The sequence below is a fragment of the Octodon degus genome, unplaced genomic scaffold, assembly GCF_000260255.1.
Source record: "Octodon degus isolate 3935 unplaced genomic scaffold, OctDeg1.0 scaffold00200, whole genome shotgun sequence".
Classification (NCBI taxonomy): domain Eukaryota; kingdom Metazoa; phylum Chordata; class Mammalia; order Rodentia; family Octodontidae; genus Octodon; species Octodon degus.
Genome location: NW_004524776.1, coordinates 3,177,127 through 3,200,381, shown reverse-complemented (window position 1 = coordinate 3,200,381; position 23,255 = coordinate 3,177,127). Strand labels below are relative to the sequence as shown.

Sequence of the window (23,255 nt, the reverse complement as noted above, 5' to 3'; positions counted from 1 at the left end):
ACAGAACTGTCTTGGACTAGGAGGGTTTTTTTTTTTTTTTTTTTTTTTTTTTTTTTTTTTTTTTTTTTTTTGAGACTTTTGGAGTATTTGTAAATAGGGCTATCTTGGGGATAGGACCCAGGTCTAACATGGAATTCCTTTTTGTTTCACATATACCTCATACATGCAAGCCAAAGGTAAACAATTTGGTACATGAAACAGTTGCATAGTATAGAATTTTTTCTTGTGGTATGGATTTTGGGAGATTTCACATTAGAGATGATCAATTTGTTGTTTGTTGATCTTAACTTTCTAAGTCCCTCTCATATGCACAAAGTGAAGCTGGTAATAACTTGCAACACTGGGATGGAAATTAAGCAGAGTCTAGTTCTTAAAACCAAATCCAAAAGCAATTTCAGTTTTATGGTAACGAAGTGATTTCCAAGCCTTACCCAGTTATTGGAGGAAATATTTGATATAAAATAGTACCATATAGTGAGTTGAATGCTGTTCATAGTTCGTTTCAGTAGAGTGAGTCCTGTAGGTTTCAGGTGCCTCCCCAGCTTAAGGGATATATGCGGTAGAATCCCTGCGGTAGCATGCTCAGCCTTGAGGTCTTAGTTTGCCTGTGGCTACTGGAGTTATTTCTGTTAGCTGCTGGTTTCGTTACAGTTGCCTTTCATAAGAGCTCAAAATGGCTATGCTTGTTTCAGATAATAGATGAAACCTCTTTTATGTAGTCGTCAAAGCTTCTCTTTATTTGCTATGCCTACGTCATTCATGTCATCTGGAGTTACCGTCTACCCCAGGCGATATGCTTGTATCTCTTCTTTATACCCCTTGTACTTATGTGGCTTTGGACATTACCTCTCCTTGCCTAGATTTTTTTGAGACGGGCTCACTGTGTAGGGCAAGCTGGCCTTGAACTCAGTATGTAGTCTAAGGTGGCCTCCACCTTTAGCAATCGTCCTGCCTCAGCCAGCCAAGTGCGGACAGTACAGGCTTGTGCTGTCTTGCCCAGCTTCCTTGCCTTGTTGTACCTGTTGAACCTGTCTGACTGTTCTGTGACGACCCCCACTGAGCCGCAGTGATGGTTTAATGCCCAAAGTCCTGGAGGTTAAGGGGGGAGGGGGCCTTTATCCTTCCTTCTAGCACATGAAACTTCTTTGAGTACAGTACACACTCAGCAGGTGCCTTTTGTTCATGAAGAACTAAAATTTGTCTATGCTCATTTAGCTAATGGGAAGTTTGTGAATATGTTCTATTTTCTCCCTTTTTAAAAAGATTTCCTTAACATTTAGCATTTATTTGTGTATTTGTGTGGGTGTATATTTTTTTTGAGACAGAGTCTCATTATGTGGTTCAGGCTGGCCTTGAACTTACTTTGTAGCCCATGTTGCTCTTGAACTCACAGAAATCCTCCTGCTTCAGCTTTCCAAGTGCTGGGATTACAAGTACCATTTAATTTTTCTCTTTTTTTTTTTTTTTTCCTTTTTCCCATCAGATTTTATTAGTACATTTTAGGTATACATAATGATCACATTCATCACAGAGAATTTGTATTTTACATGCTATAACTTGTTTCTTTTAATTTTTCCCATTACTTTATTCTTCAACCCCTTTCCCTCATTTACAAAAGCTATATTTTCAGTGTTTTTACTTTTCCCTTCTTTCCTTTTCCCATCCCCCATCCCTTTTTCAGGTGTTCTATTCTCATGCTGCTAGTATTAGTCATAAAAATTAGAAATACTCAGGTTGTTTTGAAAACATTAAGTGATATTTTATGTTTCTTAGGTTTGCATTTTTTAAAGTTCTTCCTGGAGATTATGAAATCCTTGCAACTCATCCAACCTGGGCATTAAAAGAGGTGAGCATTTCGCTACGAGTGTAGCCCAGCAATATGCTAGCTTGGAAACAGATGCAGGGGCTTTCAATTTGGGATGTGGAAAGAGTTTATGGTTTTTCCAGACATCAGGAAAGGATCAGTGGTGCTGCTGAAGGTGGGTTTTTGAGGTAAAACTCTTCTGCTGTAGCAGATGCTTCTGGTGCTGGTTTCAGCTTAGGTGACAGCATCATCTTCCTGCTGTGAAGTAGCTCTGTGCCTATTTTGAGCTAAATCAACAGCCAAAGCACCTGATGAGATAGATGTGTTTTCTTTTTCAGGGAGAAACAGAAACATACTTAAATATTCTAGAAATTGTTTTGTTGTACATATACCCAAGCAGAAAGTATAAGTATGCTTATTACAATTTTATTTATAATAGCAAAAGTTATAAACTGCCTGAATGCCCATTAGAAGAAAGGATTGCAGTTCTGTTGCTATCATGAAGCAGAATTTTGGGTTTTGGCAGTAAAGAGATCCAGAGCTGTGTATATCACTATAATGCCTTGCAAACGGATTTGAAGGAAATATGATTGGAACCACTCGGGATAATATGGGTGTTGTCTTATGTATAAGACTATATACATGAACACAGTTTTTAGTAAAAAAATTACAAAGACATGCATAGGGATGACAAACATATCTGTAGTGACATTAATGGCTTTAGAAGGAGAGAAAGGAGTTTTGGAGGCGATCAAGGTCTTAAATTATATTTCTTTTTTTAAACTGGAGAAGGTATATGTGGGTGTTCTTCAGAGTATTCTTTGTATCTTTTTTTTTTTTTTTTGGTACTGAGAATTGAATTCAGAACCTCACACTTGCCAGATAGACGTTGTGCCACTGAGCTAAATCTCGGGCCTCTTCTTTGTGTCTTACTTTGTTAAATAGTTTATAAGGGAAAATTCAAAAAGAAATATGCTAGGTAAGAGTTTGTGACAGTTGTAGGAAAAAAACTGAAATAAAATGTCAAGACCTTGTGACTTACTAACTTTGCACTGGTGTGGGCTGTGTCTCCTATTTCTGAAGATGCAGTGGAATTAATACTTCAGTCTTGATAGGTTTTCTGCATCTATAATTAATGGTATGGCTTTATACTGGATTGTATCTATGTAGTGTTTCTGACGGTTGAGTTTTGGGGGTTTTAACTCCCCTAGACCAACATTTAAAAGCATTTTATTTAAAACTCAAGAGCTTACACATTGTACATAGAATAAATTTTGGAGTTTACATTGTATGCTAGTTGTATGTGTAAAAGAATTTGAGTTTACTAGTGTAAAATTGTGATTTTTACTAGTGTAAGTTGTGATTTTTAAGACCAAGCATGCTAATAGAAGTCAGGATAATGATTACCTGTTGGGGGTCAGTACCTGAAAGTGAGAAGAGAGGGTGACTCCAGGCCGGGAGCCGGTTCTTTATCTGCTGTTAGTTACCAGAGTGCTCTGTTGTCTGAAAAATCACTTCATTTTATACTAAAAATGTCTACTTTCTCTATGTAAACTGCACATTAACAAAAAATTTAAAAATGTGTGCATGCTTATTAATAAACATGAAAAATGTTAAAATATGCTCATTCCAAAAATTACACACAAAAAAATCACAGTATGATCAGTTTAAAAAAAAAAACAAACCAACCCTGAGATGGAAAAAGAATTAAAAGAAAGGGTCAAAGTTAGAAATTTTGAAAGTTGGAAAAATGTAGAAGAAGTAAAATATCACTATTTAGACAAAATCAGTACTTACATTTTACTGCATTTCCTTTCATTCCACTTTGGGCATTAAAAAGTAGTTATAATTATACTGTGGTACACTTGGGCCTTGGAGTTCATGAAGTCCCCGTCCAGAGATTCAACTGACCTTGGGTTCAGCCAGTTGTAGATTGAAACTAACTGGGGAAAATTGCACAGAGAGGCCTTCTTGTCATTCTGTAAGCAATACAGTGTAATAACTGATCATATAATATGCTATATTGGCTATTATAGTAATTAGAGATGAGTTAAAGTACACAGAAGGATATGTGTACATTATATGCAAATAATATTTGTATGACATTTTATAAGAGGGACTTGAAGATCTTTAGATTTGCTTTCTGTGGAAGTCCTGGAACTAATTCCCTGTTGGAAGTCTGATTATATTTGCAATTTTATATGTTGCTTGCCCTAATTAATGTTTTAGTTTAAATATGTCCTCATCTTGTTAGACATTTTGGAAGTCTTTCTTTTTTTTTGGAAGTTAAGCCCTTCCTCTTGTGTAGGCAAGCACCACTGTGCGTGTAACCAACTCTAATGCCAATGCAGCCGGGCCCCTCATAGTTGCCGGCTACAATGTGTCTGGTTCTGTTCGGAGTGATGGAGAGCCCATGAAAGGGGTGAAGTTTCTTCTCTTCTCCTCTTTAGTATCCAAAGAGGTAAGTACTGGGAACACAGGAAGGTAAAGAACTGAAGACATTGGGAGTGTTTGTAGCAGGAGAGCAGAGGTAGAATGTGGGATTGAGTGCAGGCTAAGATCTTTTGTTGAAAATGTCAGTTTAAGGTTTACTTATTGCCTTATTGTTTAAGAACATTTTGTCTCTATTGAGTCACAAAAAATTGGGTGTCTGCTGTGAGGCACGGAGTCTGGTGGAAAGTGGACCGGCTTTGGCATGAAACAGAGGTGGGTTTGAACAGATACGAATTTGCAGCTGCAGGGCTTTGGATTGATCACTTTGCCATCCCAGGCCATTGTTTCCTTGTGTAGACACTGGTGATCCATTATTGGGAAGGACAGTTGCATCATTTGTCCTAAGAACCATACCAGCTGTTAGCTTTTTAACTTCATATGAAGATTTGTATTCCATTTATCTGTGTGAATATGCCCCACATTTCAGAAATGTGTAAGTTGACCTAAAACTTACAAAAGCTATTCTATCCTGTAATGAGGCTATTTGGTGGCAGTCATAATATGTGAAACAAATGAATTGTGTGGTAGAAAGGAAGCCTTACTTTTTCTTCCCCTTGCAAAGGATGTCCTAGGCTGTAATGTCTCACCAGTACCTGGGTTCCAGCCCCAAGATGAGAGCCTGGTGTATTTGTGCTATACAGTCTCCAAAGAAGATGGCTCTTTCTCCTTCTATTCCTTGCCAAGTGGAGGTTACACTGTGGTGAGTGGCGTGGGTTTCTGTTCTCTTTGTGTTTAGAACATCTGTGACATGTCAAGAGTTGATGCCATTTGGGTGTTAGAGGAAAAAGTGATTGGCCTGACCTGGTTAGTAGTTGAAGATTGAGCATCCTTAACCCCAAAGTTGAAACTGTTCCAAAATCCAAAGCCTTTTCAGCATTGACGTGACGCCACAAGTGGAAAAATCCATACCATGAAGCTCTGTTTAATGCACAGAATTATTAAAAATATTATATAAAAATTAACTTTAGCCTATATGTTATTTATTTATTTATTTATTTAATTTTTTAATTTATTTACTTGGTATGGGTTCTTGCTATTCAGGTCAGACTCGTAGTGACCCTCCTATCTTAGCCTCTCCAGTGCTAGGATTACAGTTCCGGGCCAGCACAACATGTATTGGGGATTGAACCCAGGACCTTGTGCTTGCCAGGCAGGTGCATTAGACCACTGAGCTATTTCCCCAGCCCCTGTATATTATTTATAAGGTATATTTGAAACAGATGAATTGCATGGTTAGGTTTGGGTCCCCTCCCTAAGATACCTCATTATGTGTATGCACATATTTCAACATCTGAAAAATTCTGTAATGTGCAATACTTCTGGGCCGTAAGGAAATACATTTCCATAATGTATGATGCTTCTTCAATAACTTAGGATGGGACATTGACCCCTCAACAGCTGCAGGGGCTGGGGAGATAGCTCAGTAAGCGCGAGGTCATGAGTTCAATACCTGGTACCACCAAAAAAAAAAATAATAATAATAATAGCTGCAAAATGTGCTGGACCTTCTCTGTGTGAATTTGTAGCAGTTGTAATTAATGTTTCTCTTGGGCTACCTTGGGCCCCTTGTCATTTATGGGCTGCTAAAGATTCGTACTGTTGGGTGGCTCATAATTTTTTTTTTTTTTGGCTCATAATATTGATTTCTCGTAATTAACAAACTCTTCTCTCCAGATTCCATTCTACCGAGGGGAGAGGATCACCTTTGACGTTGCACCTTCCCGACTTGACTTCATGGTTGAGCACGACAGCCTGAGAATTGAGGTGAGACCTCACTATGTTTAGGAAGCAGGTGCTGGAGTTCCTATCCTTTACACAAATATTACAAACATGTAGAATGAAAGGATCAATATTCTGTTCAGAAGGGCTTTTGAGACAAATGTCATCTTGCACTGTATTCTAGCTTAGCTTGGATCCATGAGGTGTCTCACACCTCTTACATAAGGTCTTCGGTCTGGAGACTTAGATTCCCTGTTAGAGCTGCTTGGTTCAGTGAAATCGTATATTGAGTACCATTGGCATACATTCCAGTTCTTATTTGGGGCTAGGGGTATAATGGTGATCAAAAGAGGCAAAAAGTCCTGTCCTTGGGGAGTACGTGTTCTGCTGATGGAAAGAGTTGGCGTATGTGTAGGTAGATGAGTAAGTGAATTAGAACGTAAGTATTCTCTGGAAAAAGGAAGCAAGGAAGGAAGTCATGGAGTTCAGGGTAGAGACAAGAGCTGCATTTCATGTACAGTATTCTCGGGAGGCCCTCATAGTGAACGTGACATGTGAGCAGTGGCCTGAAGAGCAAGAGCAAGTGAACCATGCTTATGTCTGTGAGAACAGTGTTGCAGGCAGAAGGAACTGCAAGTGCAAAGGTACTGAGGCAGGCGTGCACCCGGGATATTAGGGGATCCTGGGGAGGCTGGGGTGGCTGGAATGGGGGAATGAGGAAGGAAGGCAGAGGAAAGGGGGTTGGGGTGATGGGGCAGATTGGGCAGTGCCTGCTGGTCTTGGCCTGTTACTCTAGAGTTAGGAGTTGCTACCATCAGAAGGTTGTGAGAAGAATTTGTAGGGAGCAGGTGGACGCTGGGAACGTGGAGGAGGCCACTGCAGTGAACCAGACGAGAGCTTGCAGGCCTTGGACCGCGGTGACAGGAGTGGATGGTGGGATAGGTGACCTAATAAGTTCCCTAGGCCCTCAAATAGATGGTAAATGTCTCTTTCATCACACTTATGCTGTCTTTAATTACAGAAATAGAAAATAGTTCCTGTAGGAAATTTGCTGAATAGAGCAAATCCCCAAAGAAAATAGCAGTCTTTCCTAAGTGGACCACCTAGTGTTAGAGTTATTGAAGAGAGTATACTCTAGCTGTTTTCTTTTAATGTTACATTGAAAAAAAAAGAAAACAACAGTGTTAAAATAGCACAAACTTGCGGGAGCTTGCTTTTAGGGCACGTGCTCAGTGGGGAGCCCACTCTGCTTTTTAAGATGCAGGGAAGCATTTTGCTGTTCTGCTGTACAGTGGAGGGCCTGGGGAGTGCGAAGATGCAGTCTCCTTTCTTCAGAGAGCTTGGAAGGATGGGGCAGGTGAGTGGGGAAGACGTTCCCAGGTCGCTGTCAAATACAGCCCCAAGCTGTGATGAAGGGAATTTCAAGGAGTGAGGGCCTGCACACCCTGTGAGGCCAGGAGGCCAGGAGCCACTAGTGAGTGTCGTATGTATGCCTCATCGTTTCCTGCCCTGTGACTTAGCACCTGGGACATAGCAGGGCCGTAAGAACATTTGTTCTGTGCTTGTAGGAATTAATAGGTAAAGACTGATGATGAGCCATCAGATGGACGAGAGCCACCTGAATAAAAAGCTGTGTAATTTTTTGAAACTTCCTTTCAAATGTTGTGTGCACGCATGTATTCCTTAATTTAGGTATCATTATTGAGTGCCTACCGTGTACCAGATAGCTAAGACAGAAAAGGTCTCTATGTTCAAGCAATTTACATTGTGGCAGGGTGGAGACAAGCTAAGAACTCAAGGACATTTCAGATATTGATAATTTTGATGAAGATAATATAATATCAGGGTGAACTTGAAGAAGCAAAGGTCAGAGTGACTGGAATGCAGAGACTCTGAGACAGCTGGGACAGGGTGCTCACCATGAGTGGGACCTGCTGCAGTGAGACGAAGCCCCAGGCTGTTTGGGGTGCAGTGCTGAGGTTGGCAGGATGTGCTAGTTGGTCCAGGCAGGGGCTGAGATCCAGATGTGGGGCAGTCAGAGGTGGGCAGTTGGACCTCACAGAGGAGGAACCACAGGACGGGCTGATGCTGCAGGGCTGTTGGACCTGGGGCAATGCTGGGGTTTGTGCTTGGGAAACTAGAAGGTGAGGGTCACCAAGGGGTACCTAAAGGAGGGGCGCGGGAGTGGGGCAAGGCTGGGGCAGCGACCCGGAAGCTGGGCAGTGAGCCTGAAGGTCTTTTCTGTTGAGCTATTTGGCAGACATGTTATCGGTCATCAGGGAAGACAGACCCTGAGAGTGTGAGAGGGACCTGGCCAGACGTGTTATGTGAGTGAGCAGTGGCACGCCTGGTGAGCGGAGGCTTGTATGGTCCAGGCACCACAGCCTTACCTTCTGTCCTTCATCTTCTAGCCGGTGTTCCATGTCATGGGCTTCTCTGTCACTGGCAGGGTCCTGAACGGACCTGAAGGAGAGGGAGTACCTGAGGCAGTGGTCACTCTGAACAACCAGATCAAAGGTGAGCAGATGCATTGGTTGGCCTACTGGACAGGGCTGTTTTTGAGCAATGGAAAGGAGCCAGATCTCAATGGTCATGAGGACATGCTGGCTTTTTGTCTTGCACACGCCTATGTACGTGTTAGGATTTACAGTGGTGTTTGGCTTTTTTTTTTTCGAGAGAACCGGGGATTGAACTCAGGCCCTTGCGGTTGCCAGGGAAGCACTTATTCTACTGAGCCATCTCCCCAGCCCCAAGGCTCATGTTTTTTTGTTTGCGTGTTTGCTTCACAGTTAGAACAAAAGCTGATGGCTCCTTCCGCCTGGAGAACATCACAACAGGGACATACACCATCCATGCCCAGAAAGAGCACCTGTACTTTGAAACAGTCACAATCAAAATTGCACCGAACACCCCACAGCTGGCAGACATCATCGCGACAGGGTAAGCTTAGTTTCTCTGGGCCTGGAAGTGCCAGTGCACGAGCTGGGTAGGATAGCACCTTGACCTAGACCTGGCTGTGTTCGTGCCAGAGGTCTGTGTCTACTCCTCAGCATCTGTCAAGACATCTAAGGCAGGCGTGGTGACACACACCTGTAATCCCAGCACTTGAGAGGCTGAGCCAGTGTATCTATAAGTTGGACGCCAGCCTGGACTGCGTAGTGAGTTCAGGGCAACAAATTCAAGACCTGGACTACATAGAGAGACGTTGTCTCAAAAAAATAACCAGAAAAAGAACAGAAATTCAGGCTGCCTCCTCTAGAAGAATTGGTGATAAATCTTAAAAACTTTATAAAGGTACTTACTTTTATTTTGAATGCTTTGAAAAAAAATTTCCCCTGCTTCAAAGTTAAATTGGGTTTGGTAAGTTAGAAAAAGATCTTTCTTTTGGTCTTTATGTCTGTGAGACCTTTCTTTGCCTATTCCTTGAGGACTTCAGAAGACAGTATAGTTAGTTGATTGAAACAGAGTGTTGGAAGATGCTGTGGTCATGGGCATTGCTCTTGCTGCTGTGTGGTGTTGCTTTGTAAATGTGGGCGGGAACATGCTGTGGTAGAGTTCCTGCTGTTCAGTCATCTGAAGCAACATTGTGTGCTCTGATCTGACACCAGGACTTGGATATTCTCACCCCTGCCTGGAGTCTGCAGAGCTGGGGAGCTCCCGTCCTTGTTTTTGACAGTGACGGGCTTGGCGTTTGAAACTTGGAAGGTGTAGGACCTGATGGCGAGGGGCCCCCGAGCAAAGCTATGCTGTATCGGCGCATCAGTATGGGTAGGAGCGTACAGCACGGTATTGCTTGAACATCAGGTATATGGCAGGGAAGGAAGTGACGAGGCTGGAAGGGCTGCAGGGACAGATTGTGGACTCTGTGCACCCCCCTGTTGGGACACAAGGACCTTCTCCTCCAGGGCCACAGAGCCGGGACTGGTTTTGAGCAATGAGGTGACATGGTTTGATTTGCGTTTTTAGTAGGTATGTTAGTCAGCTTTCTGTTGCCATTAGTGCAATAGCACAGACTGGGTGAGTTATGAAGAAAAGTTTTATGCTGGTTGTGTAGGAGCGATATTGAGGGGCTGCATCTGACGATGGCTTTCTTGTGGCTGGAGGGAAGGCGCTCACATATGTACCTGCTTGTCCCTCTTTATAAAGCCACTGGGATTCCATCATGGGTCTCCATTCTAGTGACCTGATCTAATCCTAATCACCTCTCAAAGACTGCACTTTAACCAGCAAAGCTGGATTAACTTTCCACCTTCTTAATTCCTCAAACTGGGATTAAATTTGAACACATGAAGCTGTGGAGGACACATTTACACTGTATCCAACTCAGAGCAAGAGGACATTCTGAGCCATAGAGGAGGATGGCTTTGAGGGGGACTGGCCAGGGTGCAGGAGCTTGAAAGAAGCCGATAAGGCCAGGACAGAGTGGAAAGATTTAGGGGTTCCCATTTTGACAGATGGTGCCACTGGCTGTGGATAGAACAAGTTCAACCATAGGGTCCAGTTTTGGCCATGTGGATCTCTGGGGCCACTAGGTGGAGCTCTCTAAATAGATACTGCAAGGCTTGTAAATTGCGAGCCAGAACCTGAGCTAGGCAAGGTAGATAGAATCAGGACATGAAGTGGAGTGCCAGCCCTTCAGGAGTGGGTCAGGGAGGACCTGGGGTGTGGGTCATAGGAGATAAGAAAGCAGGTTTCAGGTGCAGTATAGGATGCAGTCGGAGGTCAGGGAGCTGAGCCTGGCAGAACATTGTCTGCTGGCTTGGTCACTGAGGAGGGCCCAGTGACAATTTTCTGTAGATGAGTAGGAGTCAAGGTCAGGGAGCTGGTTCAGTGGTGAATGGGAGGTGAGGAAGCCAGGCACTCTCGAAATAATTCTTGGACGACCTAAGGACTCCCTCCATTTTATAAACATAGCGCAACTACTGTGGGTGAGGCACCATCATAAACATTAGGAATGTGACAAGAACCAAACCAGCTTTAGGATGATGGCCTCATCACACTGGGACACAGACCTAGGACAAAGACTTGGGTGTAAATTACTGTAAGAGTGTACAGAGTGCCCCGGGATCTCAGGTGGCCTAGGCGCTCTGCGTGGCCTCTGTGCTGGGTTGTGACATCCTTAGGGCTTCGCCGATGGAGCGGCATGTGCAGTGGGGTGGGAGGCAGCTGGGCACTGTGAGTGGAGGCAGGTAGCGAGGGCAGGAAGGAGCTCTGTAGCCGTGGCCGTGTTGCGGGTGCTTGGTGCTTTGTTCCTTGATGCAGGAAGAGCTGTGAAGAGCTCTCAGTGGTACAGAGTGTGACATTTAATGTTTTTAAGGTTTTTTTCTTTCTAGCTAGGAACTGGAGAGGAACCAGGATTTAAATGCAGACCCAGATAGGCTGTAACTGTTGTCCAGAGCAGATACTTAATTTTGGGGTTTGGGGAGCGAGCATGGAAGGGTGAGAAGCCGATGGGTTTGATAGGTGAGATGCTATTGGGCCCAGGCCTCTTGTTTGACTGGGTAGATGGAAGAGGGGGGATAAATATATTTATATACTTTCCGTTTTAAAGTGGAGTATTTGGATTAAAGAAAGAAAAGTGACATTTTTCATTTGTCTTTTTTTTTTTTTTGCAGCCCATTTGCCTATAGGGTCTCATTATGCAGGTCAGGCTGGGCTGGCCTTGAGCTCCCTTTATAGCCTAGGCTGGTCTCAGACATGCAATGATCCTCCTGCCTCAGCTTCCTGAGTGCTGGGATTATAGGTGTGCATCACCACGCCTGGCAGATTTGCCTTTTTATTTTATTGTATTTCGTATTTAGGACAGGGTGTACAAGGTCTCACTGCATAGATGGGACTCGTGGTGATCCTCCTGTTTACGACCTCCCAAAAGCGCTCGGATAACAGGCATGCACCACCATGCCCAGTCTCAATCGCTGTCTCAGTGCAGCACCGCAGGCTGGGAATCGAACTCTGGGCCCCCGCATCTGCTTAAGCAGGCACTTTAATCTGCCGAGCTATTTGGCTGTCCCCAGATTTGCCTTTTTAATACATTGATATTTTTTACTTTTTCTTCAAGAAAAAAAATTTATTTCCCAGTTTACTTAAAAAGCAAACTTTTTGGTTTCTGTTCAGATAACTATGATATTACACTTATTTCAATATATACTGTGGTACTAGGTTTTGTCCAAATACATTAAATCCGGTTGAAAGAGTTTTTGGAGACACATTAATTTTTAAGGCTATTAGTATAATTGAACTCTTTTCTACCAGTTTTAGTTTGTTTTTCAAATGAAAAATCAATATACATTTGAGATTTAAAGAACCTGGGTGCTTCTCTTTAAATGAGAATGTGAGTTAAAAATAGGCCTTATGGTTAAACTATGCACAGTTTAGTAAGGCACAGACTTTACCTAGAGCAGATAAGGTGATTTGTCTCCTGACAGGTACACTGAATGAACCAGTATGCCCTGACCTTAGGAAAATCCCATTGATGTTCCCTTCTTGTCCTTTTTTGCAACTAGTACAACGTGAGTGTAGATTTTTTTCATCTAGATCACAATTGGCAAACTTGTTTTTATAAAAAGCTAGATAATCTTGTAAGTATTGTGGACCATATAGTCTCGGAAAGCTACTGTATGCAATTTTAAATGAATGGATGTGCATGGGTGCCTGTGGGAAGTAGGGTTATCATTTTTTATGTGTCATGAAATATAATACCTGCTGCTGATTCCTCTGAGCTTCCATCCCCTTCAGAGTTTCAACACCATTCTTGGCTTGTAGTCCATACACCAGGTAACGCAGCCCTTAGGCTGTGGTTTGTCAGCCCCTGCAGTAGAGAAGGAGCTGGGACAAAATGACCATTGTTTTGCTTTTTGTTGTATTTCATTTCACAGCCATCTACTATTTTGTTCATCTTTCTATTGTTTTCTATCTGAGGCAGAGTGGTTATTCCAGCATTTAGTGGATCCCGTAATTGCCTGAATCTGATGTTTTTTATCTTTCTATCAGAAGGAAGAAATGATTTTTATCTAAAATGATTGTTTAAGGTTAGAAAGTACAGCCTTTAGTGAGTTAAAGAGACAAGAGAGGCCTCCAGCTGTGGTTGTCATTACACTTCACCACCTCAGCTGACGAACAGTGCAGACCGTACGCCGAGGGTGATGTTCTTGGTGGGTGTTTATTAGCAGGCAGATGGGCCTTTCCTGCGCTTCTCTGGGATGCCTTGCAGCACCTTCCACATGTTGCCAGATTCTCAAGCCTGAGTCATTATCTATTATTAATGGGACTTTCAATTATAAGTTGCATTTGTGACTCCCAGCTCCTAAAGAGTTCAGTTTTAGCTTTGCATTTTTAAACTTCATTACCCTTTCTGTGCAGATCTCTCTTTTTGCTTTTATTTACACATAATACCTAATCACAAGGGAGGAAGATAGTGTTTTGGGATCCCTGCTGTGTGGTATGGCCTCCTTAATACCAGCTCAGGCTTGTAAGGCCCAGCTCTTTTTCTTAGGCCAGTCCTATTCCCCTGTCAATAGTGCCATTACCTGAAACATTTTTATTTGCAGATACTGTGAAAATTGCTTCTGCAGTGGGGATTACCAGATGTCACCCAGAACACACATGCAGTTCCATCATAGGACCCTGCTCTGTAGAAAGAGGTTCACTCCTTTCTGAAGGTTGCTTCTTAAAGCAGAAAACATTTGGGCTGTGTCCTGTTTGTTCAGATTAAACTAGTCTCAAGACACAAAGGCTGAAAGAGGGATGTGTTCTGAGGTTGCTAAGCGCTTCTCCCGTAGTAATTGAGTTCTCATGCTAGAGTGAATGGTCTTCTTCTTGCAGGTTCAGTGTTTGTGGTGAGGTGTCAATCACCCGCTTCCCCGACACCGCCAAGCAGATGAGTAAATACAAAGTGGTCCTCTCGTCTCAAGACAAGGACAAGTCTTTGGTCACCGTGGAGACAGATGCTCATGGATCATTTTGCTTTAAAGCAAAACCAGGGACCTATAAAGTCCAGGTGCGAAGAGTTTTGCTTCATGTAAAATATTTGTGGGAAAACAGTGATTTTCCAAAGGGATATGAGTCAAAATGGGGCTTGAGAAGGAATATTTCAATTCCCAGCTTCTTTTTCAGTCTTTACATTCCTGCACATCTCAGTTAATGGAGTAGACAGACATCCAGTTCAGAAATGCCATAGACCTGTCTCAGTCGTGCTGTTTGTGAAGGCTTAGTATCAGGCTGCCAATCACACTTCTATTTCTTGGCCTCCTGGCTACTACGGAATATCCATGAGTCCAAGAGGATATCAAAATGAGCTCTTTTTTAATGGCAGCTTGAAAACTTCCATGAACCGTGGCTTCTAGGACTCCAGGCAAAATAGTTTCCTGTTTGTTACCCTGCTTTGGGTGGAGGACACCAGAGCAGACTCCATGCAGTCCATGTAGGCAGGCAGAGACCAGAAGGAACCCCGTGTTGGTGCTCCTAATTCAAGGGAGAATTCCTGGGCACTCTTTTTTTAATTAAAAAATGTATTTATTTATTTATTTATTTATTTATTTGGTACAGGGTCTTGCTAAGCAGCTAGGACTTGTAGCGATCCTCCTGTCTCAGCCTCCACAGCGCTGGGATTACGTGCATCCACCACCATGCCTGATTTTGGTGGCTGGCACGGCACACTCAGGGTCCTGGGGCTTGCATGGCATGTAGTACCAAGGATGGAACCTGGTTCCTTGTACTTGCCAAGCAGGCACTTAGACTACCGAGCTGTCTCCCCAGCCCAGTCCGGGTACTCTTGCACCAAATGAGCAGGTGGCAGGACAGCCAGAGGCCTTCCAATGCAGTGGCCTTGTGTACTGCTAATGCTGTGTCTCTACAGATCCAAGGCTCTTATCCATCAGGTCAGTTGCTGCTGCTTCTCTTTGAGGAAGAGCAAAGCAGGGGATGAATAGGATGAGAAGGTTCCCTGATGACCGCTCTTTCCTGGGGCACTGGGCAGGAGAATTGTGTTCTCTCTGCACTCACATGACATTGTAGTAGGTGGGCTGACAGCCGCCTTACTTAGACATTTGCCAGTGTTTTGTGAAGATGGCCCCACTGCCACACCCTATTGGAAGAATGATAAAGGACTCGCCCAAAGGAGGGCAGTTCTGTGGTGTTTTCCCTAGTAAGCTAGAGTAGGTGAGCACTGCTTCCTGACTTTTCTTGGGCTAGGAAGGCCACATACAAGAAGAATAAGTAAAAAGTGAAAGGAAGAAAGTGACTGGATTCTACCAAGAACTTGTCTATGTAGTGTCACCAGATTCATAGCTAATGCTGTGAGGGAATTAATGCCAGGGAAAGGGGCTGGCAGTAGTGTGATTTCCACTAGTGTGCGGGTGACTCTGCCTTTGCGGAGAGCTACAGTGGATTACACTTCTCACGTATCTGTGGGACTGTTGAAGGCCATTCTTTATGTCTGAGTAGAAATGTTTTTTCTTCCCTCGGGTTGTTTGTGAGTTTATTTTGATTATAAAACTAGACTTGGGAATAAATCTTCGTTCTTGACAATCTCCTGACCTCTGGGCCCAGATGAATGCTCTAGTGCCCAGGAGTCATGGGGGAGACTAGTCCCCACGTACCCTCTCATGTCATCCATGTGTTTCTGCAGGTCATGGTTCCAGAGGCCGAGACCAGAGCAGGCCTGATGTTGAAACCCCAGACGTTTCCTCTTACTGTGACTGACAGGCCTGTGATGGATGTGGTCTTTGTGCAGTTCTTGGCATCTGTTTCTGGGAAAGTCTCTTGTTTGGGTAAGATGTCAGTTGAAAATAGAAATAGAGAGTTGCACAGAAGTGGGTGGGTGGGACGGGACTGGTGTTTCTTATTGGGTAGTGTTAAAGGCACTTGTCATCCTGTGGAAGGTGTTGACGCTGTCTGACACATACCGATAGTTCTTTACATTACCAAAACATTGTCTTGTGTATTTTGTTCTGGGCTCTCAGAAGAACCCTTGTTTCTCCATTCCTCCTTCAGACCCAGGTTTTAGTCCCAGCTCTTGTCTTTTGAGGGCTAAGCTCCATGGAAAATATGTATATATATATTTTAAATGTATTTGGTACAGGGTCTCACTACACAGCTTGGACGGTGGTGATCCTTCTGTTTTCAACCTCCCCAGTGCTGGGATTACAGGTGTGCTCTACCACGCCCGGACTCGGTGGTTGGCTCATTGTACCCAGGGGCAGGGCTGGTGCTGCATGTAGTGCCAGGGATCGAATCCCAGTCCTACACTTGCCTAAGCAGGAGTTTAGTCTGCTGAGTTACCTAGTTGGCCCACGTTGGAAATTTTTAATGAGGCTTAAATAAAACTTTGTTAATAGGCAGTGTAGTACAGTGGTTAAGACCACAGGCTCTGAATCCAGACTCCTGGTGCTTCATCCCCAGCTGTGTTAAGTTGCTTAACTTCCTTGTGCATTTGAGCCCCCTGTCTGTGGTAAAGAGATAGTGCCAGTAGCTGCCTCATGGAGTAGTTGTGAGGATCAAGTGAATTAGTGTGTGTTACCAGGGAAAAGTACCTGGCACTTGGAGGGTTAGCTCAGGCTTTTACTACCAGAGGTGTTGCTGTAGTGACACTCTCATGTCTCAGCACCTCTGTCCTTTCCTCCTGCCGTTGGTGCTGTGTGAATGCCAGCCCTACTTCCTTCTGTCTCAATATATTCTCAGTGAATGTTGGTTCCTCTCCTCTCTCCCCTCCGACTTGAACAAGGGTATGTAGTGGGGCCCCTTGCTGTGTTGTCTTCATTGCCACTTGCACGGGTGACTGCCTGGAATCAGCTTGGTGCACCTTCGCTCTGAAGAAGCCCTGGGCGCTCCCTGTCAGGGACCGGGGACAGCGAGCAGTGTACATCCCGGAGTCTGAGTGTGGGCTGTGTTTTGGGATGCCATTCACATGAGGCCGCCTGTCTTTCCATGCAGATACCTGTGGTGACCTGCTGGTGACCCTGCAGTCCCTGAGCCGCCAGGGTGAGAAGCGCAGCCTCCAGCTCTCTGGCAAGGTCAACTCGATGACTTTCATATTTGACAATGTGCTCCCGGGAAAATACAAAAGTAAGAGCTGAGTGCAGCACTTCCTATCTCTGTAAACGTTTCCAAACACAGCCCTTAAGTTGTATCACAGTGGTGTACCTCTCCTTGTTGGTGACCTTGAATGTACATTGTGTAACACTGGTGGCGGCGCAGGAGTCCAGGCTCTGTGAACTGACTGCTACCTTCTACCTGCACATTCAGTTTGGCAGTTTGGAGAGACTGTGGGAGTGTGAATCATACTCCTGTGCTTCGCAAGTCCATGTACTGTTTCTGAGCCTCAGTTTTCTCCCCTTGCATCTGTCTTAGAGAAGGTCCCGTGCCTCATACCATTTTATTTCTGAACACCAGAAGACAATGTGGCCTTCTCTTCACATGTCCACCTGTTAGTCCTGTGTGCCATTGGCAAATTACTTGATCCCTGAGTCTCCAGTTTCTCATCTGTAAAATGAGAGTCACATAGCCTTTTTGCAGAATCTAAACCTGAAAGGAATGAAGCTCATGAGGCCCTGCACAGTGCCTGGTCAGGAGCAGGGACGTCCCATAATGGGTGGTGCCCTTTCTCTGCCCTTCCCAGAATGTCATTCTTGCCTGGACGTGTACTTTTTCAGAGATCAGCTCAGAGCTGCTGTCAGTGAATAGCTGATGAAGTGGCCTTCTGCATCATGAAGCAGAGTACTGCACAGGGACTGGCTGTCTATTTTCATAAAACTGTTTTCTTAGAATAGAGCTATACCTGTTGTTTCAGTGTTGACTGTAGCTGCGGATGAGCATCAGTGGCAGAGTAGAATAGACAAGGTCCACAAAGTCTGTGGCCTCAAACTGCAAATAAGATGATGCTGCCTTCTTGTAGTCTCAGAATCTCAGGAAGCTGAGGCAGAAGGATCCTGGGAGCCAGGATCTCAAAGTCAGCTTGGGGGACAGAGAGACACATCTCAAAAAAAGAAAATACTTGAAAGCATTTATAGAAAAGTCCGCTAACCCTTCACTGTTTTATTTGCAGCCTGATCTTTTTGACCTATTTGGATTTCTTTGTTGGTTATATTCATGGACAGTTTTTCTTAAACAGTAACTTCTTCCAAGCATTCCCAGCTATATGTGTGCATATTTATCTATGTATGTGTGCACACACTTTCAAAGTTAGCATGTTGCAGTTTTCCCAGCGGGATGCAGTTGTCAAGGGCTCTGTGCCCATGTGTCTGTCTACTGTGTTTGGCTTTGCAGTCAGCATCATGCATGAGGATTGGTGCTGGAAGAACAAGAGTCTGGAGGTGGAAGTGCTGGAAGACGACGTGTCGGCAGTGGAGTTCCGGCAGACAGGCTACATGCTGAGGTGCTCCCTTTCCCATGCCATCACTCTGGTAGGTGTGGCTTATGAGGAGTCTCTTGCTTGGAGAGAAGCTTGTCTTGTAGAGGTGGGCCGGGGAGATAGCTCGGTGGTCTAAGCGCCTGCCTGGCAAGTGCAAAGACTGGGTTTGATCCCCAGTACCACATGCCGAGCCGGCCACTGAAATAGGGCGTGGTAGCACACGCCTGTAATCCCAGCACTGGGGAGGCTAAGCCAGACTTGTAGGATTACTACAAGTCCGAGCTGCATATAAAATACCAAATAAATAAATTTTAAGCATTTTTAAAAATTGCCAATATGATTATTATTGTGGTCAAATCAGAATTCCTTTTCTGCTGCTTGATTTACCAGCTTGTTAGGGAAGGCACAGTCAGGAAAGATTTAAAATTCCATGGTAGGGGGCAGGGGCAAGATAGCTCAGTGGCATAAGTACCTGCCTGGCAAATGCAAAGTCCTGAGTTCAATCCCTGATATCAAAAAAAATAAAATAAATAAAGTAAAATAAGATAAAATACAATAATTAAAATTAAAAAAAAAATTCCTTGGTAGAAAGATATCTGTATTTAGTAGGAGATTTTCTTGTCTTGACCCAGTATTAAATCAGACAATTTGGGAAGACTGTTGGTTTGTAAACGCCACTGCTTTTGTGCTTTGGCAAGTGCACTGTTTCTGAGCCTCTCTTTCTGTGCAAGCATGGACCATACAAGCCCTTTCACAGTGGCAGGGAGGCTTCTGTGAATCTCTGTAAGTGTTTAACACTTCCTTTGTGCACACTGCTGTTGGTTACTAAGAAAGCCAGCTGAGCAAGTTCTCCACACTGTTGGTTCTAGGGCAGAGAGCAGAGGTGTTCTCTTACTGGCTGTGCTGACCTGCTGGTCTGCCAAGTGGATTCTAGGGAAGGTAATGCCTGTGTAATTTACTTACAAATTTTATATAAGTTTTGATGTCAAGCAGTAGCAAATATACTTGTCAGAGCCTAGTAGAGAAACTGAGGCAAATGGTAATTAAGTGATTGTTTGAAATAGACATGCGAAGAATTTCAGCTGGTGTTCCTTCCCAGTGCCAGCCAGGTGTTCCAGCTGGTATCACAAATACCAGATAGTCTCCCTTCTTAGAGGAAATGGGGTAATTAATGCTGAGTTGAAAATAAGCAATAGGCTTCCTTTCCGCCAACCTCTCTGTGGAGTTTTGCTTTCCGTGGACTAAGATCCGTATTCCTTAACAGTGGTCTGGCTCCTGCCTTGCCTCCTGTCCCTCTGCGCTCGAGGCCTGGTCTTCCCTAGTTGAACACCGCGCTGCTCCCTGCGCTGAGCCTTTGCACATTCTGGCCCCTCTGCCAGGGGTGGGGTAGGGGGTGTGTCCTGTGCAGAAATGCGGGCTGGCTGTTTTTTCTCATCATGCAAGCTGCATCCCCACTGTCTTCTGCTCAGGAGAAGGTGGCCTGAGACTAGAATGCTCAACGACCCTGCATGGTGGACATTCTTTGTCCTGTTCCCTGTTTATTTTCTTCTTAGCTCTACTGCCTTCTAGCTGAAATCACTAATTTATTTGTTGACTCATCGACTGTCTGATTTCCTGAATTAAAAGGGAAGCCTGCTGAGAACAGGAGCCATGCCAGTGCCTCCCAAGGCCCAGCCTTGTGTCTGTCCCATAGCAGGTGCTCAATAAATATTAGCTGACTGAATGAAAGGAGCGTGTTTGTGTTGGAGGTTTTTGAAGGTTTTTAATTTTCCTCTGGCACCCAACTGCTCAAATGATTAATGGGCAAAACAGATGACTGGTTCAGAAACAGAAATATTATTAATCATCATAGTGTCTCCATCTCCCCCACTAAGTCATCGTGTTGGCTCTGGTCCCTCAGGAGTTTTATCAGGATGGAAATGGACCTGAGAATGTGGGGATTTACAACCTCTCCAAAGGTGTCAACCGCTTCTGTCTGTCCAAGCCTGGTAAGTCTGGAAGGATTGATGGGCCACAAGTTAGAAAAATGGGGAGGCGGCAAGGATGGTTTTGAAGGCATTTTTCCCGTCTTTATTCCGTTGGCATGAGGCCGTCAGTTTGGGCTGTATTCCACACAAACCTGTGGAGGGAACAGTGTTGGAAGCTGTACTTGGTTTTATGGCTTTCAGTTGGGCAGAGACCAGTGGGCCCTTTCACCTTCAGAAGTGTTTGCTCTTGGCCACTGACCTCTTTACAGTCTTTTTTCTTTGTTTTTTTCTCAGTGTATAAAATTCATTTATTAGTAATGTGTAAAATCTGTTACTTTTTTTTATTAGTGCATATAATCTTTTTGAAACTAAATCATCTCCCACCTTGCTGAAAATTCTTCAGTGTTCTTGCTGACCCTTTTCATTTTATTGAGATAGTGTGCAGGCTATAAAATTCATCCATGTGGGGGCCATTTGGCTGCTCTGTGGTAGAACACTTAACTAGCACGGGTGAGGCCCTGGGTTTAATGACCATCACCTCCAAACAGAAAATGACCCGTTTAAGTGCACAGTAATTCTTAGTAAATGTACCAAGTTAAGCAGCTGTTGCGATGGTCCAGTTTTAGATCTATTAACACCTCCAGTAGGGTCCTGTGTTCCTTGGACAGCTACTTGCTGCTTCCAGCCCTAGGCAGCTGCTGACTTCCTGTCCTGTGGATTTGCCTTTCCTGGACCTTTATATTACTAATTCCTGGTATATAAATGGCGTCATACAGTACTGGTATTTTGTCTGGCTCTTTTCATTTGGCATATTCTACAGCTCATCCACACTGTAACATGCATGAAGAGTTTGTTCTTTTTTGTTGCTGGATAGTAATCCAGTGGGGGTGTGTGTGTGTCTTTAACACATTCTGTGTGTCCATTTACCAGTGAGTGGGTGTTTGGGTTGTTTGCATGTTTCTGGCCATTATAAATATTGTTCTGTGAAGGTTCTTGTACACATTTTTGTATCCGTATTTTTTTTTTTTTGAATTTGAAAATAATCAGTAGAATTGCTAGATCGTATCATAACTTTATGTGTAATATTTTGAAAAGCTACGCTGGCCCCTCAAGAGGCTGTGTCGCTTGCTGTTTGCACCAGCAGTGCTCACGGGTTTCTGTTGCTCCAGGTCCTTGCTGACATTTACTGGTGCCTGCTTGGTGTTGATGGTCATCTCAGTAGATGGGAAGGGGCATCTCGCTGTGCTTGTGCGTTGCATTTTCCTGGGCATAATTTAGTGGCTCCTCTTGGTTCTCTAAAATACAAAATCCTACCTTGACTTTGAGCTCCCATGTGACATAGCCCCGAATACCACTCTTCACTCTAGCCTCTCCTTGTTTTGGTGGTGCTGAGAACCGAACTGAGGGCCTTCACACTGACCTGCATATGGAGACCTTTTTGTTACTAAGTGGGTGAGTTACCCAGGCTGGCCTTGATCTTGTCAACTTTGTGCCCCCTCTTTTGTGCTTCATTGGCCAGAGTGTGTCACATGATTTACTGACTGCAAAAGAAATCTGAGTCAGTTGATTTGTTGCCCGAGGCTGGACACTGTCAGTCTACAGGTAATCAGCATCTTTTTGAGGGAGGAAAGACAATTTTCTTGGTAACAGAGAACCAGCCAGCCTGTGCATACGTGCCCTGTCCTCATACTGTACCACTGTGCTTCGCATCTGCCTTGCCTTCTCGTAGCTAGTTCCTGGTTCCATGTTGCTCTCCTCAGAGGGTCAGTCCTCCAGTAAGCCTCCCTTGTCACCCTCCCGGTCACAGTGCTCAGCTCTGTTCCCTTTGTTGATATGTCAGCGATGATGGAACACTGCTGCCTCTGCAGGTGCTAAGTCCTGTGAAGGCAGGACCGTAGCTGGTTAACTGTCTCCTTGTGCCGCCTCTGGCATGGTACCTGGGCTAGAACAGGAGCGCTGTCGGTGTTTGTTGAATTGAAAGAACAAAATGAATGGAGAAAGTCCTTTTATTTTTCTGATGGGAGCCACACAGCGGCCTCAGTGAAGAAAACGGCAGAGTGGCTTGAACTAATCTCACATTTTGTGGAAATACGGCCAATGATCATTTAGGGGAATACTTAATACTTTGTTTTTTCTGGAATTGACTGTATTCCTCTGGCAAACGAAGCTTCTGATCTGAGTATCAGTCTGTAGGCTCGTGGTGTAAAAGTATTTTCTCCAGGTGTTTCATGACTTCTTGGGTCTTTTGCTGCTCTCTGTTCCTTTTTAGGAATATTCAGGGTCCGGGGAGATGGCTCAGTAGAATAAGCGTGCTTGCAAAGGCCTGAGTTCAATCCCTAGTTCTGCCAAAAAAAAAAAAAAAAAAAAAAGGAATATTCGTGGGAGGGATTCCATGTGATTACCATTATTTTTTTTTAAGTTTTTTAAACTCTTTTTTATTCATTTATTTGGTTCATGATCTCTACACAGCTTGGACTCCTAGTCATCCACCTGTCTCAGCCTCCCCAGCACTGGAACGACAGGTGTGCACCACCATGCGGGTTTCAGTGGCTGGCACAGCATGCCTGAAGTTCCTGGGCTGACATAGCACATGGTACTGGAGATCAAACTCAGGTCCTTATGCTTGCCAGGCAGGCACTTAGTCCACCAAGCTGTCTCCCCAGCCCACCATTTGGGTCTTTAATAAAAAAAATTTTTTTTGGTACTAGGGAATCAAATTGAGGCCCTTAGGCTGGCCAGGCAGGCACTTATGTCTCTGAGCTGTCTCCCTGACCCTAACAGAATCTCTTGGCTGGCACAGCCTAACAGTCTTTTAAGAAGAAAAATTCTTAGTCTAATTTGAAGGGGGAAAATGTTCTCTCTCTCTCTCCCTCTCTCCTTCAATCTAGTAAATGGTAGGTTGATTTATAACAGCTGCTCTGGACAG

The 23,255-nt window shown here is 44.2% G+C and overlaps 1 protein-coding gene across 2 annotated transcripts in view; it reads left to right on the top strand.

Moving 5' to 3' along the window:
• LOC101576446 (nodal modulator 1) overlaps window positions 1-23,255 on the top strand; it is a 54,170-nt gene that overhangs the window by 11,058 nt on the left and 19,857 nt on the right. For both annotated transcript variants that reach the window (XM_004644491.2, XM_023704664.1), the window contains 11 exons: window positions 1,774-1,846; window positions 4,113-4,265; window positions 4,860-4,997; window positions 5,972-6,061; window positions 8,428-8,533; window positions 8,806-8,956; window positions 13,838-14,012; window positions 15,642-15,783; window positions 16,946-17,077; window positions 18,278-18,414; window positions 20,263-20,350. In XM_004644491.2, the coding sequence (XP_004644548.1) occupies window positions 1,774-1,846; window positions 4,113-4,265; window positions 4,860-4,997; window positions 5,972-6,061; window positions 8,428-8,533; window positions 8,806-8,956; window positions 13,838-14,012; window positions 15,642-15,783; window positions 16,946-17,077; window positions 18,278-18,414; window positions 20,263-20,350 (1,385 nt within the window). The remainder of the gene's footprint in view (window positions 1-1,773; window positions 1,847-4,112; window positions 4,266-4,859; window positions 4,998-5,971; window positions 6,062-8,427; window positions 8,534-8,805; window positions 8,957-13,837; window positions 14,013-15,641; window positions 15,784-16,945; window positions 17,078-18,277; window positions 18,415-20,262; window positions 20,351-23,255) is intronic.